General features: G+C 41.6%; 1 protein-coding gene across 3 annotated transcripts in view; it reads right to left on the reverse strand.

Annotated features, from left to right (window-relative positions):
* asic4a (acid-sensing (proton-gated) ion channel family member 4a) overlaps positions 1-26,392 on the reverse strand; it is a 65,217-nt gene that overhangs the window by 24,876 nt on the left and 13,949 nt on the right. For all 3 annotated transcript variants that reach the window (XR_015067241.1, XM_085919952.1, XM_085919954.1), the window contains exon 2: positions 24,105-25,008. Coding sequence is in view for 2 of the 3 variants with exons in the window: in XM_085919952.1 (XP_085776078.1) it covers positions 24,105-24,680 (576 nt within the window). In the remaining variant the exon portion in view is untranslated. The remainder of the gene's footprint in view (positions 1-24,104; positions 25,009-26,392) is intronic.

Consider the following 26,392-nt stretch of genomic DNA (forward strand, 5'->3'; position numbering starts at 1 on the left):
CCTGACGAGAACTGGCAAACACAACAGCTGTCAACTACCCCCAGGCAGCAAAGAAACAACACAAATTCCATACGGACACCCAGAACATGTCTGCTTGCGTGGCTATTTGTGAAAATAGCGAAACACGGGAGCGCCATTTCTCCGGGAAAGACACAAGCCTTTAGTGTTCAGCTTTCCGCTCTGCTTTGCTTTTGCTACAATTGCGTAGGGTTGGTTTGCCTGCAGCAAGATGTTCAAACTGCTATTATCAGCACTCAACAATTAATACAACATCAAGAGAGAATGGCGTACAAATTGTCATTTAGGAATCGGCCTTGAATCGTGTGCCTTAAACAAAGCATCCAAAAGAACTTTCACTGGCCTGTTTTCCTTCAACTTTCCAGAGCATTTCCTCTCATTTGCCAAAAACTGAATTAAGCTAATTCGCTAGGCCTTATGCTAGGCAGTGGCGAGGTTTTTGGACCATGACATTTACTCAAAAGGAAGCACGTTCCTGTTTACGGAAGTGCAGCATATGGAAAAAAATCTTCAGGATGGTTTCACCCATCAGTCCCAAGTAACCAGAATGTTCCCTTTTGATCTATTTACGCATGGAGTATTTGACAGGAGGCTGACAGCGAGGCATTGGTGATTGTCTTTGCATCAAGTCGGTTCTATGACCTTGAGTGCAACGGGCTTTAAAGCACTAAAGCTGTCGTGTTTTGCATAATGCCGCCGGAATGACAAATAGCTGTAAAGACTGAAAGGTTCGCATCTTGCGCATACAGTGTTACCATGCAATGACGGCAGGGCAGAAAAGAAACAGTCATGTAATCCCACTTTTATCTCCTTTACTTCAAAAGGAAAATGGACTTTGGCACAATGTATTAAAACAGGAATGGGCTTTTGCCGTCACTTGCCACGAGAAGGTACGAACCTTTTCAAACCCAGCATCCAATTCAAGATTGTTATGAGTTCCTCAAGATCCATATATAAGCCCCCAGGGTGCAAAAGCAATTATAAAAAAGAAAAATCCACTTCTACATATGCAATATGTCTTTAATGCCACTACAGATGGTCAAATTCAACTCTGCATTCATTTCTATTGTTTTTGTTGTTGTTTTGGTTAGGATTAATAACATTAAGGATATACAGTTTTGTTTTGCCAAAAGCTGTCTGTTGTGTTTATGCAAAGTACCCAGAGCAAATCTCTACACTGAATAAACCTCTCAAGCATTTCTAAGATGTGAGTTCCTGGTGTGAGAAAGATGCTATCATTCATTAAATCGTTCAGAAGCTCAATGAGACACTAAACATCCTTTTTTTTTTTTTTTTTTTTTGGTGCTAACTATGCATTAAGGAGAGACTTCAGTTCTTCCAGATGGATGAAGAGCTGCTCTTATGTTTATCCCTCTGGAATTTTACTCCCATTTTCACAGACTCCCTAAAGCCAATTCCTCATCATTGTAAATCTCGCGGTGACCTCTCACACCAAGCAGGATTTACAACCAAAAGTAGCGTTAAGATTTTGTTGGATAACCTCCGAACTGCTGTTGTATTCTAAATTCAATTGAACATAATAACTAGGCAAGTGCTGACATGCACATAAAGGAGGTGAATCATCAGATCTTTGACCTTGATTATCTCCGGGCAGATAAAATCTATAGATTGGTTGATGACAGGATTACTTAATCACTGACAAAAGGAAGGGCGAGTCCAAATTAGCAAATGAAGCAAACTGACTGCCCAATCTAATCAATGGCCTTGCTTTTTAGTTCAAAATCATTTTTTATTATTGCTATTTTTCCAGCTGCAGTGGACATCTGATTGCCCATCTCAAGCGTAGCCACCTTATCATTATGACTCCGACTGTAAATGTTTACTTTTCTTGATGGTACTTAAACGGCGGGCTGTTTCTATTTTTTATAGTTTCCTATAGTTTTTCAAAAGAGGAAATAGGAAAGAACATGCCTTAAGAAATACATTTCTGAAGTCTGCAACAAAAAAAAGTTGGCTCAGTATTACATCACACAATATTTAATATATATATAGTAGGTCTAAAGATACGGGAACAACTTGATCAAATTCCTTTTGCATTCTATGAAATAATGATGGTGGTTCATGTTTGAACTGCAAAAGCTCAGACTGTATTTTTTTCCTCCTTTTGTTCATCAAAGTACATTGTTCATGGTAATTCTCATAGGAACCCTTCTAAAAGACATTCGACACCCACACACTCTTCACAATTTTACATTCCATGCTAGTGAGTTGTGATGCGTTGTCTTTTGTCCTGTTGTGATGCAAGCCTCTAGTTCCCACTGCCTGAACAGATCTGCTATTGCTGCACCCTCCGAAGGATGGCCGGAGAAACCAGGGCCTCTCCTGAAGGGCACACAGCCCGAAGATTAGAAGCTATTCGGTGGTCCAGGGGACATACTTGAATGTCACTTTGGATTACGTCACATCCTGGGAACAAGGTCAGCACTAAAAATCAAGGAAGGCCTCTGTGAATTATCGAAAAAAAAAAAGCATCAGCCGTATTGGACAAGCACAGCTGCCTCAACTGAAATGTGTCCATCTGAGAAAGCACAATCCGCATTCACAACCACAATACGGTCAACGTGAAGGCCATGAGAGCGCAGGCCTTCCAAATAATTGAAAATGTCTTCAGTCCTAATAAGTCCCTCAGGATTGCAGCCAAAAAGAATTCTATTAAGTGTGCATCGGAATTTAAAACAACCAAAATATACCGCAGAGTGTAAATTCCATTTCCCCTTTGAGAGATTTAAATTAGTACCATAAATTGAGAAAATACAATTAAGAAGGGAGTCGTTTGCCCGTCCGCCTGACGGTTCAGTTCCTGCTCAATGTGCCCTGTGATGGACTGGGCACCAGTCCATAATGTAAACCACCTTTTGCCCAATGTCAACAACTCCTAAATGAGTAGCTCTGGACCTGTTCTAAAAATAAATCATAAGCGATCATTTAAATTATAATCATTATTATATATCTCTTGCAGAACTTTTAGAAAAAGTTACATATCGAGATCAGCATATTGATTCTCTTCCATCTGACCACTTGTTTGATTATGCCCCAAAGCTACAAAGATTCAGCAAAGGACTTTGTGTGCCTGTATCTGGCGAGAGCAAAAGACAAAACGCTTTTGTCAGCAACATGCGAGCACGACCAGTTAAATGTCAGGTAATAAGGCTGAAGGGAAAACTACAGCGTGCGTGCAAAAGCTCTTTCAAATGCACTATGATCTTCTTTGCCTGCAGCTGTATCACTTGGTAGTTGTAAAGCAAATTTAGCTGGGGAGAAAGTCAATGAAGTGATGATGAAAATGAGCCCCTCTTGTACAGCTGATTGATTTTTTTTTTTTTCCTGTGAAAAATGGCAGGTGCCCAGGGAGTACTTTGCTGCACTACACCACACCGCACAAGACATGAGGGAATCGTTTCCATCGGGTTCTCTCGTGAGTGAGCGAGGGGGCACTTAATGTCTTGATTCGGCGAGCTGTGGAAATGTTTGACCTTGAGTGAAATATGCGAAGCAATCATAGAATCACACACTTTGTTTCTAATCTTTTTTTTTTTTTATGGGTTAAGATCAAACGTGTTTAAGGATGACGGAAAGCTGTCAGCTCACACTGCTTTCGTTGGCTGCCAAATATTTAAACAGTGGGTGCGCACTTGTCCGTGAAACTCGAGGTTATCAAACACTAACCTTGTTTTAAATGCAAAACCAACGCTGCACTTTAATTAGGTTTGCCAGCTATGTACAAAGTGACCAACCTGATTTGGAGATATCAAGACCTAAATCTCGCTAGGCTACATTCATCTGAAAAGAATGTGTTGCATGCCGCACAAAAGCCACAAATGTCCAATTCCCATTAAAAGACCTAAGAAGAAAATATGGAACTGTTAACCTGAACAACCATAATCACTCGGAAGTTGTGCGAGTGGGTGCAAAACACAATATTGTTTACTAAGGTTCCTGCTCTAAAAACGACATTGTTGGATGCAAACACGGAAAGTTCTTTGAGCATCGTTTTTTCTTTGCTGGTGTGGGGAAATGAGACGCGAGTGGGTGGTGGGAGACGGGAGGTGGCGGGAAGTGGGGGCGTCAAACAGATGAACCGATGGCCTTTTGCTGTGTTTTACAGGACTACGTCTCAGCCAGTATTGCTTCTGTTTCCCGGAGGACACCAGTCAGCTGCTGGAGGCTAATGTTAATTAGAGCCAGTCTGCAGCGAAGCCTTTTAAACGTGGCCATGAAAAGGTCATTGTGCTAAATTTAAAGTATTTAAATCCGAGGTCCGGTTTTCTCATTTCGACAAAATAGACACGGACAAAAGCCGATGGGCTCTTACCGTGTTTGTCTACTTAAGTGACGGAACTTCACATATAGCTGACTGCTCTCAAGCTTGTCAATCTATCAGACAGGCAAGCAATAGGTGTGAATTAGATTGTCTAGTTGTGCCCCGTGTTTGTCTGGTGAGCAGGGCAGAGTATTTGCCGCCTCTTGTCTCAAGTCAGCTGGGATAGACTCCAAACTGCAACTCGAATTGAGCAGAGTGGTCGCTACAAGGGCAGTCTATTGCCTAGGGCCCGGGCTGAAGGGGGCCGCATGGGATGACAAGTTGAGACTTATTGGATGGGGGACTGAAGAGCGTACCTCCATAGTATTCCTTGCCTAGAGCCATCATGAGTGCGGAAATACCCCCGCTAATTAGGAAAATCAGCAAAGGAAATGTTAATGGTTGTTTGCTTAGCCTGTATCTGGCCTGCGATTGACTGGTGACCTTTTGCCTAAAGAAAGACTTGTGACAAGCACTATAAAGATTTAATGGCTAGATAGCAGGCTACTTTGGTGAATGTTAAAAGATGATACAAAATCAATCTGTCACTCTTGAGGTAAAGCAGAAGTACGGAGGAATAAATGGCATCATCAAATGATAATATAAGAAAGCCATACAGGAAGGTCCTAGTTTGATAGATTTGTGGTCATGCAGCACCGCACTGATGACAACATCATTCCGAGTGTGTTAACCTGCAATAGATCAGGTGACACCAGCCTGTCTGACGGCGACCTTTTTGCTTTGTGCTCAAGCTGCTCCCGCCTGTTGAATCGTCACACGGAATTCTCACAGGGACAATCTGCGCCTTGTTTACTCTCCGCCAAAAACAACTCATTGGGCGGCCCGCACTCTCTACTCCACCTCCCTCATCTTGGTTAAAGTGACCATAGGCTTTCCACTTGCAGCAGCAATATTACGGCATTGGAAACCTCACATTCGTCCTTATACGACCCCCCCCTTTTGATCCGCCGCAAGATTTCACATCACATCTTTAAGATGTGTAAAAAAGTCAAAGGTCTGTGAGGGCAACAGATGGAGGAACATTATACACGGAGGACCATGGAACACGCCGACTGAACCTTATCGGAGATTAGAGAGGATGCGGTGGCGTAACAAGGAGTCGTACGCAACGGCAGGTGCTTTCTTTGTCCCGGTTTTGTATTCCCATATGCCTTTCTGTGCGTTTTCCACTCCAGTTTGTTTATCTCGGCACAGCGTGTGAGGAGTCCAATGGATGTTTGTAATCTGCTCGACTTCTCTGCATGATGTGATCTACTAGACTGTAAACAGAAACTAACGAGGTGGAGAAAACATTCATCTGAGAACAGTGCTGGGCAAGTTTTACTAAAATGAACATTGCTTGTTATGATCATTTGGAAGTTAATTATTACAGACGACACTTCAACACATGTACTGCACTGATTCATATGCTCCCCAAAAGTCGTCAAAAGGTAGTGGTGGCAAAGTTAATTGCATATCTCTTGTGAATTTAACTAAAGAATGAATGTAAATTAGGCAGATATTTTGACAGAACAGTTCACAATTACAATGGGGAGAAACAATGACTAATGAATCAACAAAATCATTTCTCTGTCTGTTTTGAGCAACGATGAGCTTTATGAGGAATAATGACTAAGAAGTTGCTAACAAGCATCACAACAATGCGTGAATCATCTGCCATTAGACTGCGTGTTATGATCTGCCTTTGTTTTTTTTTTCACTGCTCGTTTTTTGAATGCTGGAAATTATTTCCCAAGATGATGTAAAGCTGATGATGGCTTTCGCTGATTTTGTTTTTGTCATATACTCAGACATTTTGAAAGCCTGCTTAAATTGTTCCTGATTATTCATCTGGTCGTGCTGGTTAGAGGAGCAGAGGTCCAGTCTTTATTCCCATCAACAAAAGGGACATCAGAAATGACGCACAAAATCTGAAAAATGCTGCCAATGTTCCAAAATATCAAAGGATGAAAAGTTTTGCGCTACTTTTATTTTCCCCTCCAACTCAAAAGACTGAAAATTCATAGCAACAACCACAATTTTTGTCGAGGAGTAGAAATGCTCGGGCAGGTGAAAATAATGGTTGAGAATCTCTGAAACTCCCCCCCAAAAATTCTAACAACCAGTGCACACTACTGCTCTTAAAACCGGGCTAATTTCAGCCGGACAAGACAGAGGGTATATAAAGTGTACTATAATTCTTGACGCAAGCCTGTCAGAGTCATGTCAACAAAATATTTGGGAACTCAAATTGTTTAAAAAACACAAACATAATATGTGCGTACAACTGGAGTATGATTACTTCCCACGAAACTCGCTCTTCACTCGTCATCTGGGTTAGACTCCACCAGTGTAGAACAGGATAAGGGATATCAAAAATGAATGTGGGTGGCGGGATTAATTCAATTTCCATTATTTCCTGGGAGGGTTCCAAATCCAAACAACACGGAGGTCATCCAGCTACTCCGAAGGGATTTATTTGACCTTCCTGGTTCACTATCAACACATAGACAGTATGCAAATATGGCCCCTGGTGGCGCCCCACTAATGACGTATAATTATTCAGCATTACATGACTACATTAAAGTCGTATAAATCAGATTCGGGTGTTCGGCATGTCCGTAGCGTCTCCAATCATTTTCATAGACAGATTTGCCAACTTCAACACATATTGCATGCAAGTAAATAATTGTTTTTGTATTAATGTGGCACTTTTCATGGGACACACTGTGTAGCTCCTTTTTTTCTTGTCTTTTGAATTAACTAATTACTTTTATTTATCATTCTGAAAATTGTTGTGAAAATGGAGTTGCAAAAAGAGTTCAATTTCAATTTCAGCAGATGAAAATGTGTCACTGTCGTGCGAAATGGATATATCACAAAAAACAGTCATCAATTATCACTGGGAAAACAATTTCCACAGAGCATAAACAGATAAGGAAAAAAATCAGCTCTTGATGGGAAGACTTGATGCAGAACTGCCTTGAGACATCTCGACAGTTTTATGCTTTGTTAGTAAAGGTCAGGCCAGCACATTGATGATGTGCCTATTATCTGTCTAAGCGGCAATCTGTTTCAAATTACCTCATTATGTTGATGACCGAATCAAGTGCACCCCTGGGCCTCGTGCGCTTCTCCTGAGACGCTACTTATGCCCCGTCACGGGCTACCAGTGCCTTCACGTTAGGCAGGGTGGAGGCGACGGGCGTCGAGCTACACAAATGCCTGCTAGGCCATGACATGCTATTAATTAACTTAAAGCCCTTCACGTCAGTCTGCCTGATCTCCTTATTGAAAGCGCAAACACCGGAGGCATCCTCATCCTTCACGAGATGAGTCGTGCTTTGACATACATTTCGGCAAAAGTCACCCGCAGAAGAATAACTGGTCAGTATTTGTTTCAGCTGACTTAAGAGTTGATGTAAGCATTTTGTTCACATGCAATAAAATAATTTTCTTCCGTGAAAATCTACACTTGAAATTCTCTTGTCACACTGTTTCAAATCACGTCGTTTGGAGGGGGCGGTTATGTTCCATGGAAATGTCAAGAATGGCATTTGTTACCATGACGATCAGGTCAGAGTTAGGGCAATACGACGCAGCCAGTGGCTCGATAGCAACCGATGCATGGATTTTTTTTTGATGATGTTACTAGAGACGAAGACCTGACCTGATTTTTTTTTTTAGGCCAATGCTGATTTTTGACAGCAAAAAAGCAAAACAGGCTTCTGATTAATCGGCGAATGAATGAAAACATTTCCGATGCATACAATAATATTTTTCTCCCGGACTGCATTTCAAGGCATTTTTTAGGCTATTCACTACAGACAAAGCTCATAGCTCAGCTCTCAACACTAACAAAAGTATTACTTCACTACCTGTGGTGTATTTTAAGAACAGACAGAAATCGGAACCATGGAACTGGTTCCTTGAATAAAATTCAGCCTCATGTTGTGAGGGAAAGGCTCCATTGTGGTGTAGACATAAAAGACCAACTGAATGTGCTTTTAAGTCATGCATTAAAAAAAAGAAGTGCACAAAGCATTCCATTTATGCTTGATGCAGACTTGACTTCTTCAGAAATGACCAGCGGCAGTGTCGTGATTCTAAATTTATAAATAAATGAGGTAAAAATATATTTTGCCGGGCAAGAAACCAGTCACGCAAGTGTGTTCGATTTCATGTTCAGAATGACAAAAATTGCAGAGCATCAAGCGCCTTCCTCTCAGCATTTACCTTCCAGTTTGTGATGTGTTGATCTAGTGTGGCTTAGAGAAAAATCTCATCTGACACATAAAAAAAAAAAAAAATGAAATTGAAAACTCCGGAAGCACGGAATTGGTATTCTCACCATGTTTGCGCATACACAAGCCTGTTTCCACACTAGTCAGTGTATTTCCACTGCGAAGAGGTTCAGTGAATGCTCTCATGCAGAACATGTAAGTGGCCACCTGAGCTGTTATTGATCAGGCCAAAGCACGGCCAAAGATCAGCTATTCAAACTCCTTCGGCACATTTTAAAAGCATTCCTTCACATCCCACTGAGATGTGAATTATTAAACTGCTGTTTTGTGATGGGCCACATGTAGCGATGAGAACATTTGATAAATATCAACAAAAAGTCAAATCCGGTAGGCTGAATAAATATTCAAGTGATATTTTGACAGAGTGGATTTGCCCCCGTGGACATGAAACAAACAGGTAATGCGTCAAGAAGCTGCAATTAAACAGCCTTGTAATTAAATGCAGTTTTTATTTGACCACTCTGGGAAGCAAGTGGCTAATTCTACTATCATTAACCTCCGACTGACCCTCATTCAGCTTTACAATTCCCCGGGTTCCGAGGATTACGTCTACATTTAAAAAGGTCGGGTCAGCGTCGGACAAACAGCACACGTGTAAGAGCCCAAATGACATGATCGCTATTAAGTTTGCTTGAACTATTCCGACATCGGGGCTTTGATTTTGCTCCTATGTTTCTATCATTGGCAATATTTTACTGAATATTTTCTGCTGTATTGTTATTTTGTGTTATTGTAAAGCGCTTTGTTATGACGAAAGTGGTTGTGACGTACTATATCAATTAAGATTTATTGTATTTTATTGGGTACACAAAACTTAACAAAAAAAAAATTCCTCAGAAAACACAGATAAGCATCTACTATATAGTCTATAAAAATCCAGAAAAATAATCTGAAAATAGCTAAAAGTGAATTCCTGGCACTTGGAGGGAGGGGGGGGGGGGGGGGGTGTCCAAGCATATTTCTACACCCCCCTCATCCCCCATATTCACCTTTTGACAACATAACATGAACTTTAACCTTTAGAATCCATGTCATTGTTTCAGTCACTAATTCATAGGCAATCATATGTGGAACTTCAAACCTAAATGTGTCTTTCGGCGCACAACCCCTTTTGCAAATGCTTAATGGCCTAAATGGGTGAGAGCCGATCTGCTGGCAGTGATTAACCCTTAACATGCATAGAGTGTTCATCAACCCACAAGCTTCCTCACACTGAATCTCATTTAACATCTGCTGTTGGCATCTCTGATCTGCGGCATGTTAGAAATCAATTTACATCTCACTGTTGCTCTACTTTTCCCATTTTAATACAGTTAAGATGAAATAGCGAGAAGAAATTGGCAATACCTGGACACTTTTTGGAAATAAATAAAAACATGCCTCAAGCCGTTGAAAAAAAATTAAAAAAATCCTACAACAAACATGATATATATTACATCCAATAACAATCTGACCTTTAAAAAAACACATCGTAAAACAGCAGTTTAATGACTAAAAGCTATCTTCCGATCCAATTTCCTTTTAGGACTAAAAGAAGTGAGAAACTCATACTCATTCATAACACATTGAACCATGCCTTGGAAATGCAATCCTGAAATCCAACAAATGCTAATTAGATATTGATTCCATTAAATCATTATAACAGGCAGCACATCCCTGACTACAGTATTCCACCTCGGTGCCCCGTAGAAGGGCATCGCTCCTTGAAATATTTGATCAGGTCCGCCGTGTTTGATAGGCGGTGTATCGCGTGTGCGAGTGGCAAACATCTCTTCTCGCGTCGTTCTTTTCTGCCTTTCTGTCCTTTTCGCTCCAGTCACAGCGTGCGGCCTTTCTTACCATTTGCGGTTCAAATCAGCGTTGCCCTTGGCGCTAATGGCCGAGTGAGTGACAGCTTGGTGACAGGAAACAAATGCGAGCCTTCATCGGGCCGGCTGTCCTCAGAACCACTCAGCAATACTCACAGTTGGGATGTGATGAGGGGGGACAAAAAGAGAGTGCAAGGGGGAAGGGGGGGGGACACCTCGGGTGTCACACACTCCACCTTTCATTTACACAGTTTTGCGCCCGGCTGAGACAAAAGACTGCTTTCTTTTCCCAACAACAGTGATCGACTTGCCAGCTGGCCTTTGATATACTTGGACGGGGGAAGGTGCCTGGGTCGAAGGTGTCTGTGATATACTGTACTACATCTCACAAGTGTGGAAGGACAAGAGTAATAAATAGAGAAAGAAAAATGTTAAACCCAAATTATGCAGCGTTTGCACATGGGAATCATGTAGTGTGACGGGGATATGTTCGTTTTTAGGGGATCTACAAAAAGCATCTGGCCAGGATGTGAAATTGTGAATTTCATTATGACTGACTGCATTTTTCTATTCGGAACAAGTCAGAGGAGCAAACACATTAAATACTTGTATTTTAAATTATTCACCATTAATCTGCTCCAGATTTGCAAAAAAAATGTTTGTAATGTGTTTCAGGAAAAATAGCACACTATATTGTACCTCATAAAAACAGTTTTTTTTCTCCACTAAATTAAGTTGCTTAATAAATCCTACTACAGAGTCTACCTGTAATATTTTCAACTCAATACTCATGGCTCATGGCGAGAGGATGATCGCACATACAATCAGCAATTCCAACATTGAGAGAGAAAAATAATAGTCCAGTCTAGCATACATAGATCAACAGTTGTTCCCCTCCCTTGATTCAACGTGCCATAGTTGCTGTAAATCAGCCCATTTTCATTCTACACCAGCACTCTCACTGAAGACTAATGGACAAACGATCCCTTGTGGTGCAGCATCCCTTTCCATCTCGACGCCAATCATACAGGACTCATTCGTAGTCCTCTCTGCCATTGTCCCTTTTGGCTAAGATTGGAATGCGATTTGTGGCTCTTCATCGCAGTTTTGTGCAAACTTAGTATGAACTGTCAATGTCATGAAATGATCGTTTTGGAGGCTGTTGAGGTTGTTTCCTGTTTTTTTTTTTTTTTTTTTAATCAAATACTCAACTTTAGCATATTGGAATTTCATTTTGATAGCACCTGGAAACATTACAAGAACCGGAGTGTAAGGATACTTTTTCTTGATGAGTCCGGCCGGGCACTATCTCCCCTGAGAGCTCCGCCTGGGAATTGCTAACAATTTCATCTTGATAAAAATGAAATGTTTTCGTTTCTGTATTAGTTTGTATCTGAGCTGTATCTTCAGTGGCGCCACAGTGCAATAATGTTTACAGAGGACTACAATCATTAAACATTCACTTTGCCTCTCAGCTACACTGCCTTTATTGTGAATACCTCAAACCCTAAAAGAGTTTTTACCCATAAATGGCAAAATGAAAATTACACAATCATTTCACTTCACCACACCTGCGCAGTATCGTCATGAAAGTGAAAATGCAAAACCAAAAGTGTCTCCTCAGCACGCTGCCCCTTCAAGTTGAGATCTGGTTAGCATTCAAAGAATGAGCCTCTTGACTAGTTAAAAAAAATGTCAGGTCATTATAGATCGCATTTTTTTTTTTTTTTTTTGCTAAGGTAAAACGAATACATGAAATCTTGATTACCCAAAAGGCAGGCAACAAGGGGGAAGACACCTTCAGAATAATTCTTTTCTTATTCGTTAACATGTTCCCGGGCCGGTCATGTCAGGGTCACTGCCTAATCACATTAGGGCCTGATCAAAGTTGCAAAAGCAAGAGGGAGAGCTGGAGAGGCGCATTTCTCACAGTGTGGGGGGATTAAAGCTCCGGCAGCATCTTAGGATCATCCGCACCAGGCCGTATCCCACAGGTCCCTCTGAGGCTTCCGATGGCTAGTGGGTGGTGGACAGCCTGCCGAACCTCTTGTGATTTGGAAGATAGATTACCGAGGGCAAAGCTCCGTGCGCCCGGCTGGATAGATGACCGACTTGATAAGGTGGAAAAATAACAGATGGCTCTTAGATGTGTATGAAATGGTTCACAAAATGAAGTTTGGAGCAGATAGAAACTTTAGGAATACTTTGGGAAGACACGCCATTTTACATGTTCACAGAAATCTTTACTCAAAATCAATGACTGTCGTTTGTCTTAACCTTTGAACTGCTTTTGTGCTCATCGTGTGGACTTAGTTTTCATGGCGTTAAGCACCCCCACCTGCTGTCTGTTAATAGAAATCTGCAAATTAGGTGCAGCATCCATCTGGAGGTGTCTTGCCTATTGATTGATCTGAGGGACAGTCACACAGACGATGAATCACGTCTTGGTTCACCCTCGGCAGTACCAATCGAAACGAAAGCTTCAAGTGCTGATGACTCGGTCTCTGCGCTTCCTTTTTTATGACCAATCCACAAAATGGTGAATTTTTGTGTCCTGTTATTATAACACACTCACTTTTATGTTAATCAAGAAAAAAGGTCACCAAATAATTTTTAACAGAATCACACTGACTGCATAAGATGCAAATCATTCATTGGCATGGATAATAGAAAAAATTGCTTCATTAGCTATTACTTAAAAAAAAAAAAAAATCCACCTTCCAGTGAATTCACACACAAAGCTAACAGCCAAACCGTTGAGAACTAAGTGCTCTAATATGGATGGTTAATTTTAATTAAATTAATTTCACCGCAAGCTTAACCTTATTTCGTTGTGGTTACGCTCTATATAGCGCGGCTGAACATTCAAAGATAATGACAAATGAGGGCCCAAGTCAGTGAATTTGTAAGTAGGCATGAAAAACCTAAAGAAAATGTGTGGCTGATTGGAATTGGGGGGGGGGAAAGGACTTGCATAGTGAGGGGGGCATATCTCTGAAAACCTTCCTATTAGACATGATAAGAGGTATTTTTTTGGCAGATAAGTTGTAGTTTACAACCACTTCGGCAGTGAGCTAGAAAGTTAATATAAGACAGGGGCCGCAGATCATGATGACAAGCCGGCGAGATGGCGTAGTCAAATTCACGGCCTGATTTCCTGCACTGCTCATAGTGACACAAGAATCTTTATGATAGTGATCCGCTCTGACGACAAACAGTAACAACCTCGGAGTTTGAAAGCGATTATCAGCCAGCGGCAGTAAACACACCACTGACATTTTAATCAAAAACCCCGATGTGGGATCCATTTAGATGCATTTTACAGCTCCGAAAATACAAAATATTCAACCTAGCCGGATCTGCATGGAAATACCAACATTAACCTTTTGCAAAAAAAACCTGCCTTCCACATTCCGATGTCGCAATGTACTGTTAAAATGGCCAAATTGAAGAAGTGATGTGGGGAGTCTGGCCTTTCCGGGCGTTTCATATTTCATTCATATCTGTCGTCGATAGTGTGCCTCTCGCAGACATCTAGGAAATATGTCTCTGGAGGAATTTAAATCATTTCTTGTAGGCAAACAAAAATAACAGAGCGGCGCCAGTGTTTAATCCTTATTAAAAAGATACATCAAGATGAAAATATTCATAGACAATCAGCATCTTAGATGGGTGCAGGCTTTTTATTCATTCAGGGGCATCTACTCTATATACAGGCGATGTCTGGCAAGATCAGGCCACCGCGTTGCATAACCTGCATTTGAAAGTGGCTCGGTTAAAGGTGACCTCTTTTAAGGATCACTTCTGCTGTATTTGTCATCATCCGAGCTGCATTCCTAGAGCAGGCGCTTCAATGATTTATTAATGCGGGAATGATACAACAATTTTTTTTGGAGTCATCCAATTCAAAAGTGTACAGCAAATAGCAATTCTTGCCAATTGTTCGCTCTTATTGTGATGCAGGAAGTCGCGTTTGAATCAGAAAATTGCTCGTATTGATTAAGTCCGAGACGAGGCCGTTGGGGAGAGCGCTTGACTGACTTGCAAGGTGAGGCAGACAGCAAGGAAATGAAGCACATGATGGCTGTATTTTGGATGACTTGAGTAGCATACGGCAGATGGACACAAGAGGGGAAGCTCTAATTTGACGCTGAAGCCAGCTGGTATTGAACCCGAGTCGGCAATAGGGCCACTGAGCTTTTTTTCTGCCACCTTTGTGCAACCCAGCCAAGAGGTGCGGCGGCATTAAAGCCGAGCTTTCTTTTGGCTTTACAAGGCTCACCTTTGTTGTACAATGGTAATACTGATTAATCCGTGCAATTTCTTTATCAGGGAAGGCTTCATGTTTATTTGGCTTACGGAAAAGCTAGTTAATTTATCCATAATATCCCAGAGGTCTTTCAATGCCATGCTAATGAAATATTTAAGATCACCTAAACAGACTAATTAATAGACAGTCTAAGGGCATGGTCTTATGGCATGCATATTCAATTTCTCTCTTGGGACGACTTTCATCATGGTACACGACACACAAGGCGTTCCTTTCAAAATACCTTGCTAATTCTCTTTAGAAAAGATAGAGTGAAGGTCACACAATGGGAGAAAAAACGCTGGCTGATTTGTGAGTGAAGCCCACTGACATTTATCCCCTCGCATGGACTTTCAAGTTCTGTTTGGGAAGATGCTGACAACTGACGACACCCCCTCCATCGCCACCACCCCTTCCTTATTCACAAAGCGAATGTCAAGGACGCACATAAACGCCGATGCCATACTTCATTACTGGTCCTATTTATTCTACGGCGATGCCCTTATCACAGAGTTTGTAATTAAATGGATGAGACCGCGATTTGGAAAAAATGTGTCATTTTTTTATTGCTTACGTCCTGCGGGGTTTGTTTAATGGATGAGCCATTTGTCTTTCCCAACTATGACGTCTACTTTACTTGTAAGATCTGACAATTGCATTTTTTTTTTTTTTTTGAGAAGGGCTAATTATATCGGCCTCCCATGAGTTGGCATTACACCACAGAAGCACGCGAGCATCTGTGAGTCCAACAAATGACACGCTGAGAAAGGCTCTGCGGCATTTTACATATGTTCAGCGGCTGGCTTTGAAATGTAATTAGGACGGCCACTGGCTTGTTCTGACATGACACGCACCTAGAGTATAAACGGATGCAAAACATTAGCGATTGTGTTACGGTGCTTATAACCTCACATCGGCATCATTAAGACAAGCCTCCATGTTCCATTAATGTTCTTTTCAGGGGTAGTGTTACACTGCACATGTAACGTTTAATCGGACATACTCAAATGTAAATGAATGGTGACATACGTGGAAATGTAACAAGGATGAACTGTGCTAAAACTTGTTAATATTTCATTTAGCTTCTAATGATTAGCAAGCTAAAAGCTAAAGCTAAAAGCATTGCAATATAAAATATGGGGGGGTAGCAGGAAATGAAGCTCAGTAAAATAGCTTGAAAGGTTGGCACTGTATGTTTTATACAATCTATGGTGTCAGTAAAATGTAGGACAGTGGACTATTAATGTCCAAGGGCGTCGTCTCCCAGGACCGCGGTGTTGATCGGAGGCAATAGGTCTCCTTCGTACTGGATCAATGTCAGCACAAATTTCAGATTACTTTCCTGATGCTCGCCAGGTTATCTGTGATTCAGCTTTAATAGGTTATTGAACGAAGCCAGCATTAAGGGAGCCGGGGCCGTATTTCACATTATTGACAGTGAAATGTTCACTACTTTGTCATTAGCATGCATTAGGACAACACAACGAATCGTGACAACGCCATTGAGGGACGGTCGTACATACGCTTGTTTAAACTAAAGGCGTCACACAAGAAGAAAATGAACTGGAGACAAAGTCATGCTGTCGTCTGAAGAAAATGTTTGAATAGTTTTAATTGAAAAAATCAAAATGATGACTTTTTATATTCAAAGAGTAAATTGTGAGGCTGATGAGAAGGTGGAGTCCAGGCGGAAGAAACACACACCCCACACACGCTCGATTTACTGTATTGTGGAGGTTGCTGAAGCTTGTCTAAAACCAAAATGCGAACCTTTGGTAATCAAAGGCGCGGAGGCAAGCTGAAACTGACTGTGCTCAATCTAGTGACATTTCACAGCACGTGAAGGTCGAGCGTTTTGTCAAGACGGACAGGACTTGATGGCCAAGCTGCCCATGCCACGTCAAGGTTTTACTCTCTGCAAGTAAGTCAAACAAGATGTGGACAAAACTCAGCGGAGGAGGGATAAGCTGACAAGTCAGACGTTTTTATCGAGCAAAAAACAAAACAACATAAAAAAAACACAACAGTCTACCTGTATTTAAATATGCTCGGAAATTTGTCATAAGCAACCCCTTAAATAGACTCAATTTGACCTTATTTTGAAAGTTAAAAAAATCTGGTTAAACAGAAATCCAAGACTTCTCAAAGAAGAACAATGAAGTGTTTAAACACCTAAAGTTACGTGTTTTTGCAATCTAGCCGTGTGCATACGAGTTGTCACTTCAAATTTTCCCATCGTATCGCTGTTGACAACTCAATGATTTTCATTCCGTAACCTTAAAAGCATTTCCTGCTGCCCTACATGCTGTTGCTGCTGTGCCGACAGGAGTGTTGCTTCAGGTGGTAGACGCTTCAAAGTCAGCCCGTGCACGTTTTGAATCTGACAAAATATCACACCTGTCATGACACTTTAATCTTTAGCCCACGTAGGGTTCAAACCTTGTTGGCGTTATCTGTAGCTGGCACTAATGCCGGCAGAAAGCCACGTAGAGACGGAGCGGGATGTCCGGATTAATTAGTGAAAAGCCAAGCGTCATGTCTGATGCGATGACATCAGACAAGAGTCAGAATAAAGGCCAGACATCCAGTCAAGCAGACGAACCTACGCTGTTTTTTTTTCTAGTGAGATAAATTGAAGCCGACTGACCTTTTATCCCAGTCACATACTGACCATGATGTGCACATCGCAAATCGTTTTGTTCTCGGAAACACACACCACAGAGTCAGTTGGAAAAAAAACAAATAACTGTTTGTTTCACCTCACTGACCCAACACACCACCATCAGGGTACATATTTGAAATTTTAACCATTAGTCGTGTAGCTAGCTACCTTTAACGGTGGTTGTCGCTACAAAATTAGCTAACAGTGTTTACGTTGATTTGTGTTGGCAATAATAGACGTTCTGTTCTGGAAGCAGATGCAGCAGTGGTATACGCCAATTCGGCCTCATTACCAAAATTCGGGTACTCCGTTTAAATAGTCTGTTTTTATTGCAAAGAACTTCTACTGTGAAGTACGTCTCAAAAATTGGGTCAAATGTGGATCAGAATCCCGCTTTCTAATGAGCGAAAAGAGGGTTTTAAACTTCTATGTTGCTGCATTTTTTTTTTTTTAATAGAGTTGCATCAAAGTATTTTATTCCCCTTGGCCTCTGTTGAATCCTCAATAGAGTTTTGTTCGTTATTTTTGTCTTCGGGTATTGTTTATCACTTGCTGTCGAATCTTTCGTTTCTCCAAATACATTTGAACAGTTTTTACCACGGCGTGAATAAAATCTCTCCCAACAGAAACAATTTTGTCTGTCATGTTATAAAAAAAAATACATCACACAAATTAAAGACACAACAACTGACAAGGACATCTCAGAAATGGAATGCGCTCTCTGACAACAAACTTTTTTCACCATAAAAATCAAATGCATTCAGTTTATCCGCATTAAGTAAAATGATTTTGTAAGCAACCACCTGCATACGTTATCTCCTGCAAAGTAATTAAAGCATACAAGCAAGGGAAATGAGGAGGCACGGACTCATTATGTGGCGGTCGTGGCCTAAAAGCAAGCTTGGTTAATATTTCAGGGGAATTTCCACTAATGCTTTCGAGACAGAATCACGTACAAAAAAAAAAAAAAAAAAAACCCCACACACACACACACACACACTTAAGCTGCCAGCTAGGAGAGAAAGCCTATTTGGCCAAAGGCTTACAGAGTGACAATTATCTCCACGATGACAGCTGCTTATCATTGTTACTGCAAAGAAAAGAATTGGAGTTCTTCATTAAATGATTGTGAATGTCTCTCGCAAAACAATATTTGTGGGACTTTTCTTGCTGTAATCCTCAATCTCATTGTGAGAGGCCCTCGTGGAATTGTTTCCGTGTGAGGGGCTGTGGTACAAGATCCACCATATAACCCTTCAGAACTATAAGTCAGTCAGTCTAAAATTCTGTGAAATATTTATAAAACACTAAAAGCACACGTGGACACTAACCCAACGAATGATGACGGTGATAAAAGCCATATATTGTATTTTGTGAGCTAGCCTGAAAGCACTGTAACTTTTCTAGGAAATACGTTCGGACCTCCAAATGGTCACTGAAGGTTTTGGAAACAGATTAAACGGAAAAACAGAGTGACATGCTGTGGCAGTGAGTTTCTGTTTGATGAAGACCATCAGTCCGAAGACAATTATTTGTCTGATGAATTTCCAGCACAGTCTAAGGTACAATTAGAAGTGGAAAATGTTGAGTTTTCAGTTGTTTTTGGTTCTGAAAAATACAAGACACTCAAAATTGTCATTCTGGTTTCGAGTGGTAGCAGTTTCCACTATTTACAAAACTCAAGTGGTAGCATAACTTTCCAAACCCGCATCGCGTATTCCCATTGCACGGTTATGCAGTTTATCATTTCATATTCCTTAAATATTTCAGCTCCCTATCCACGAAATAAAGTGTATATTGATCGCTTCCACATACACGGTGAAATAAACTGACATTTCTCTACGGGAGCAAATTTGTCACCACTGCTTGTATTAACCACCGCGCCTGAGACGGATCCCAAAATCAAAGCATGGTATAATTAGTCACTCTTGGCTCGGTGTAGGAAAGGCCGGGAAGCGATGTGAGTGAAGGATGTATCGATCCCTCGCAAAGGGAGCGGCGCAACGTCAGAAAGTCGTGATCAATCTTGTGAACCAACTTTCAATCTATGAGGAAACCTGGGTGTGTTAGTGCGGGGAAACATTCCCTCTGCTGTACACGCGTAACACACCTTTGTGTGTGTGTGTGTGTGTGTGTGCAGGAGCAGGCACATTAACACTCCCAACAGCCTGGTGTATGACTTGTCAGAAAGAGACAAATGTCTGTGTGACTAAAAGACTCCCAGGGGTAAGGGAGAAGGGGGGAGGAGTTGTGGGGCGGTGGAAGGGCGCTTAGAGGTACCACAGCATCGGAAACCTTCCTCATCCTACTAAACCCTTCAATTTGACGAACAGTGAGAGATTTTTAAAATGGCATCAAGGTGCGGTTGAAAACGGCGAGCTTTCTAAAATGGCAAGGCGGGGCAAATATGAAGCGTTTGGTTGTATCACAGGTGGTCGTCATCTGATAAGACGGGCGAGATGCATATCAGCAGGAGCGGGAATTCATCTTTTCTGTGATACGCTGGAGCAGCAGGTGGAAGTTGCAGAGGCAGCAGTTCTTGAAGTTTGTGTTGTTACACAAAGGAAGCAGGTTATGGCTAGGTGATCTGTCCACTGTGGTTTGTTAGTTGGCGAGAATTATTGTGTATTGTGCCCAATTCTTTGTCGAAAGTATCAGTACTAAACTCAGGAAATGGAATTGTTTATTGTACAACTCTGCCCAAATCTTTTGCTGTTGTCACTCTAAAAATCACTCCACGTCACTCCGAAAGAGTGCGTCGAATGTCGTCACAATTCAGGTACTGTATCTGTCGTAGCACAAATTCCGATTAATTCCCATAATAGCATTGTTCGGCCTGTTCCGAAAACATTGAGGCACGCTAATGTGCTTGGAATTTCGACAATTTGCATATAATAGAAAACGGATGCAGGGAAAAAGGTGAGAAAGAAACCTGTAGTCATTGTGTGCGTGTGTGTCATGTTTGTTTATGTCTTGTATAGGAGATTATTGTTGGCTCCGAGTTTGACGTGCGGCTCGCATGACGTTACATATTAAGCTGCAGGGACACGCACACACACATGGCGGTGCAACTGTAGACGACTAATTGACAGGCTGTTGGGGACTGAGCATGCAGTCCGGGCAGCCAGTCACTTTCACGCTCCCACCCTCATCATTACCCACCGAAATCTGCACTGAACCTACAGGAGAAATGCTTGTCACTCTTTCACTTTTCCTGCTCATGTACACAGAATCGAGAGATATCTACAGTGTGTGTTTCTGCTGATAATGACACGCAGTTAACTTTCGACACCACACAGACCGCATTGGCCCTGAGTTTTATCCGGCAATCCTTTTTGATTTTTTTTTTTAGATTGCTGGTCCACATTTATAAGTAGTATTTGGCAAGGACGAGTGAGTACGATTGCAGATCCAGGTGAGGGCGCATTGATTGGTTTATTTTTTTTATCCTTACTGGTGTGAATGATTCTCTCAACGATCTCTGCAAATTCGAGTACAAACGATGAACTGGGTTGAATCGTAGTTGCAAACCTGCTAACTTTAGGGAATTTGTAAAGTAGTTTGCTGGGAAAGTAACATTAAATAACATGAAGTTAAATTGTTGGTGTCTCAGCTCGGTCGCGCATCAATGTTACCATTCTGGGAGGAGTCGATCACTACTGTATGTTTTAAAAACAAGCAAGCTCTTGTGCTGAAGGTACTCAGGATCATAGGTGTGTAATTTTAATAAATTTGAGAAAAAAAAGTGACTGAAATTTTCTATTGCTGCAGTGCAACGTGGTCAGTTTAAGGGGCAAGCATGAGCGAGAGTTCTGTGTCGTCCAAGTATGTCTATATATTGGCCAACATGTATTTGAATGGAAGACAGTGCTGATATTGCTTTTCAATTAAAACTCAATCAATTAGAAATCTTCTAAATCATGATATTGTTTAAATGGAGTCCCACTTGTCGTCAGACTTTGTTCAAAAAAGTTTTCATAAGAATGTGCTGCACTCTAAAGTTACACGATATGCCGCTGCTTCAAATTGGTATAATTTTGCACAATTTAGAAAACGCTTGACTCACTCTACAATGTGTGCTTTGGAGCAGGAAAAAGAATCATAAAAAATATATTTTTCGAATCTAAACATGGTGTGTGCAATGGTGTGTTCTCTGGACTATTTCCTTATTGATTTACTTGGAGAGAGGTTCTCTCGCCATGATGAGAAAAAAAAGATAGAGGCCATACTATTAAACACCCAATTTTCGGCATATAAACAACAGCAGCACACTGAGAATAACAATATGTACCTTCAGTTCACTTCACAGACAGACGGAGCATCATAAATGTGAAACCGGAATTTAATAGATTACCTGGCAAAGTACTTCTTAGCTGTTTAGTTAGCTCCATATATATATATATATATATATATATATATATATATATATATATATATATATATATATATATATATATATATATATATGCAGAAGGGATCTGTCCTTGCTGAGAGCAAAATCTAATAATGCATCAGCAAACACAACTAGGAGTCAGAGCAAACCAATCAAGAGCGCTGTCCAGGAAAAAAAAAAAAAAAGCCAAAGGGGCTTGCAGCTCATCTTTCTGACAGCTCCACACAATGATTTACAATTAAGCCATGTTAGACTGGAAGAAAGGTATTCTATTTATACAGGGGCTCGATGAATCAACGTTATCTTGTGTGATTAAACCAAGTCAACAAAGTAATCTGTAATTAAAAAGAAGGAGGTATCACCTGTATTAAATGTGAATAGAAAGGGTAAAATACATCCATTTTGCATGCAAATATATTCCCTTGCATAAATTAGAGCAGATGGATAAATGTTTGCATACTGTGAGCTGTTTATTATTATACACATTTTGAATGGATGGACACTAATAGCTTTCTGTCACAAAGATTTACCTTGAAAAAAAAAATGGAACGTAAACATTTGGACACGATGGTGAAAAAATACGTTTGAATATATACGAACACAAGCAGTGACTTTACACACAGGCTTTGGTTGGAAAATAAACTCAAATCTTATCGACCAGTGAAAATGCCCCAAAAAATATTACAATCACATTTTGTCATCAAGTGTCCCCCGAAAGCACCACAACCTTCTGGTTATAGCCGAAATGGAACATCTGGCGCAGCCATAATGATCAATAGGGAGAAAACACATTACAACAAGCCAATCCATGAAGTGGTTCCCCACGAGGGCACAAGTAATGGCTGAGGTGCGTTGGGTCTGTACATGTTTGGATGTGATTAATAGCGCATGGCCACTAATCATGACTTTCTTCTATTTCCAAGCTCATAACAAATGGCAAGCAAGCTGTTTTTTCCAGGCAGACACGTTCCCGTGCTTCCTGCTCCCCCCCGACCACACCGCTGTCACACTTGAGCCACATCCCCAAGTCCAAAGTCGGACAAAGTGATTTGTCAGGCGTGGAAGCGGCAAATAGCCAGTAACAAATCTAAGCGACAGTCTTCGAAAATGCAGATAAATTTGATCACAAGGCTGACAGAGGCCAACAAGCACCTTAGGGAACCGATGAAGTCACCCTGGAGTCCAAGAAGACGCTTCATTGACTGACATGTGACTGACATTTTGCTACATGGCACACGTTCCAATCGGGAAAGAAACTCCTTATCAAATTTTAAAGCGATATTGTCACTACAAACTGCTTTTCCTCCCCTGCGAGGGATCACGCTACCTGTTGGTACATCTAAAACACCTGCGACTTTAAGTAATCCTCATTTAGAAATGTAAGTGCATGAGTAAGGAAAAAAGAAGCCACTGAATTATTTGTGTTATTTGAAAAAATAAATTAAAGGCGGCGCACTGCCTTTGCGATATCAATGTTGAACACACGCCTTGACACGAGCGCTTTATCAACACCAAAGCAATTTGCATATTCCGAAAAAGGGAATTCCATCTCCTGTGAGGATGGTGTCTTTAATAACTACTGTGGAAAACAAGAAACTCTCTCTCAAACACACTCACGCCCGTTCGCACAGAGATTGTTTCATGCCTTTTAGTCAATCTGGCTAATGCAAAAATCATGTATATCGGTCTTGAAATATTTAAACTCAACAGCAGCGCGATTGAAATACAACGTTGAAGACGCATTACTCTCCTCACTGAAGGGAGAGAGAGCGAGAGCAACAGGGAGGAAAAACACCCGACAAGGCTATTTTTGACGACGAGAGCGCACCGCGCCGTCTTTGAGGCAGCATCAGAGAAAGGGTTTGTTGGGGGGGAGTGCGCCTATCACGTAGACGCTATCTTTTTTGTTTAGGTCTTTTGATGGCAGATATTTGTCACAGTTGACGCGTTCAATTTAGTGAGGAGAGAGGTGGCTCACTGATGGATCTTGAGTCATGCATCTTGTATGAAGAAACGGATCATGGGAACCACGTGTACCTAGGAGATGACTACACGCAAGCATGCAGATATGTCCACCTTTCCTTCCATGTCAACTTATTTTTTTATGAAAGCTTTCAAAGGCTAAAGAATTTGCGGGTAAAGATAAAGTACACATTCCCGAAGAATTTACTTCAGTTCAGCGGATGCGGTGATGTAATGAACAAACCCTAAATTGAACCCTTACTCTAACAGTGATCCTTACTCAAGTCCAAGAATGCGGGAGAACTTTTGAAAAACTTTTGCACTCACCACAGTGAAGTCCTCGGCTGAGCAGTTCTGCCCGCTGAAGTTGCAGCTCATGAGCATCTCATCCAGCTGGTGTCCCGTCCTGTTGAATATGTCCTGCATGTCTGGAGCAGGGTACATCAGATCGGTGGGTTTGTGCCCGTCCCTGTTTTTGGGGGGCAGTCCCGTCAGATTAGCCAGGTGGTAGATATCGGCATCGGTGAGTGCTGAGAAGCGAAAGCGGTTGATGTTGCAGATGGTCACGGCGGGGAAAACCATCTCCGGGCTGGCTTCTTCGTTCAGGGCTGTGACGTGAGGATGCTCCAGGTAGGAGATGGCACATTTTGCTGCCTGATAAACAAAGAGTGCCAGTGAAGTGAGGAAAGCAAGAGCCCACAGAGTCTGTCGGATACCCAGCCGTCCAGAGACAAAGATGTGATTAATCCCGTGTAGGGAGCAGGAGTTTGCAAACCCGGCCAAGTCCTTGGCCGGAGGTGCGCAGCTCTCCTCGATCAGACTCTCCTTGTCCCCATCCTGCTTGCTTTTCTGCTTCTCATCCTCCTCTGCAAACTTGATTTTGCAAACAAATTCGATAGGCATGGGGGCAGCCAGGTCTGCGATTGTTTTTTTTTCTTTCTCTTTTTTTTTTAAAAACAGCAGCTGTCACCTCCTCCTTGGACTTCCTTGGCGTTGGTACTCCGAGCAAGAAACAACTCCGGGAAGAAGAGAGAATCGGAGAAGAGTTTGCTGCTGCTGCTGCTGCCGATGCTTCCTGCGCTGTGACTGATAGTGCTGCTGCTGCTGCCTCTACCACAGCTCCTTGTGACCAGAGCGCTGCTGCTCCCGCTGCTCCTGCGCCGCTTTGCTCTCAAAGCTTGTCTCACCACTTGATCAGCTCACACGCTCTCGCTTATCTGTTGTAATACAGCTGTCAACAACAACAACAACAAAAAAGATTGATAAATAAACACCTTGAACCGACGTGACTAAATGCAGAACAAACAGCAAGTCGGGGCTAAAATAAGAACAGAGTGCTTAATAATTCATGAGAAGGTAGCGTGGTGATTATTTCCCCTTCAGTGCAAGACGCAAGTTGCTGTGGTCATCCATGTGATGCTGACAGACAACCCCCACCCCCACCCCACCCTCCCCCACCTCACGCTCCCACGCCTAATCACCTTGTTCTTCCTCTTTATGACAAGAACAAAAGGTACTGTCGAATATTGCCCCAAGCGTTGAATGTTTGATTTGAATTATAAGTGCCCCAATAAATCACTACCCACTTAAGTCTATAAAAATAAAGGTCTAATTACCTATGCCAAGCATCAAAGTGAGAAATAGTTTGGTTTGTTAACACGCAGACAAGAAAGACAATTTTAAACTTTTTTATTTTTTTATTTTACGTTTCGCATAAGACCCACAGTTTACCTTGGGCGTAAATGCGTTCATGCCTGTGTGAGATGAATCGAACGTGTTTTGTTGACGGTAACAAGAAATGACGGCCCTTTGGGTCATGATATTCGGCATCTTTAAAATTGTGAGTTGTTGTTCAGGTACTATGTAATGTGGATATTCTGAATGTTTCAGAAACCAGAATTCTGACCTTTACCCGAATATTGACTGCATGTAAACGTAGTCTCTGTCTTCCCAGTCAGAGGCGCCAGAGTTTGCTCTGTCACTCCAAGAGTGTTGTGCTCTGAATAACCAAACCGTTCCAAACGGTCTGGAATGCAGCAGAGCACATTCGGGTATTTTCAAATACACCTAAAGTATGGATCTGCCAATACCCATCATTTAAAAAAAATACTATTTATGTCTCAGTGCTGTTAATGGCACTTTTTCCAAGATGGCAAACTAAATTATGCAAATGGCAGGCATGGAGGCGAGAGCCATAATGCGCGCGCTTTCCTTTGAGATGGTATTAGTCATGCGGGTCACATCGCAAGGGGCTGTGACCGCAAGAGAGAAGTCCCATTTAAATGTGAATTAAACCATTTTACCACTCCTGCTGATTTCAGATCAGAATTTGAAGGGCAGAGGGTTACCACAAATCTATAAAGGTCGCAAAAGAAACCTGTGCCAAGTGCCTTGACATGCTTTTGGTTAAGTGTTGCTGGTGACCCTTCACGGTTGAGTGGTAACAAAAAGTGGATTGTTGTGTGTGTGTGTGTGTGTGTGTGTGTGTGTGTGTGTGTGTGTGTGTGTGTGTGTGTGTGTGTGTGTGTGTGTGTGTGTGTGTGTCTATATGTATACATAGTATATATCCACACACATAGCACTAGAGGGAGTCCGCACACTTGTTGCTCGTTTTT

This window comes from Syngnathus leptorhynchus, chromosome 9 (genome assembly GCF_054491065.1).
Source record: "Syngnathus leptorhynchus isolate UIUO chromosome 9, UIUO_Slep, whole genome shotgun sequence".
In the NCBI taxonomy this organism is placed as follows: domain Eukaryota; kingdom Metazoa; phylum Chordata; class Actinopteri; order Syngnathiformes; family Syngnathidae; genus Syngnathus; species Syngnathus leptorhynchus.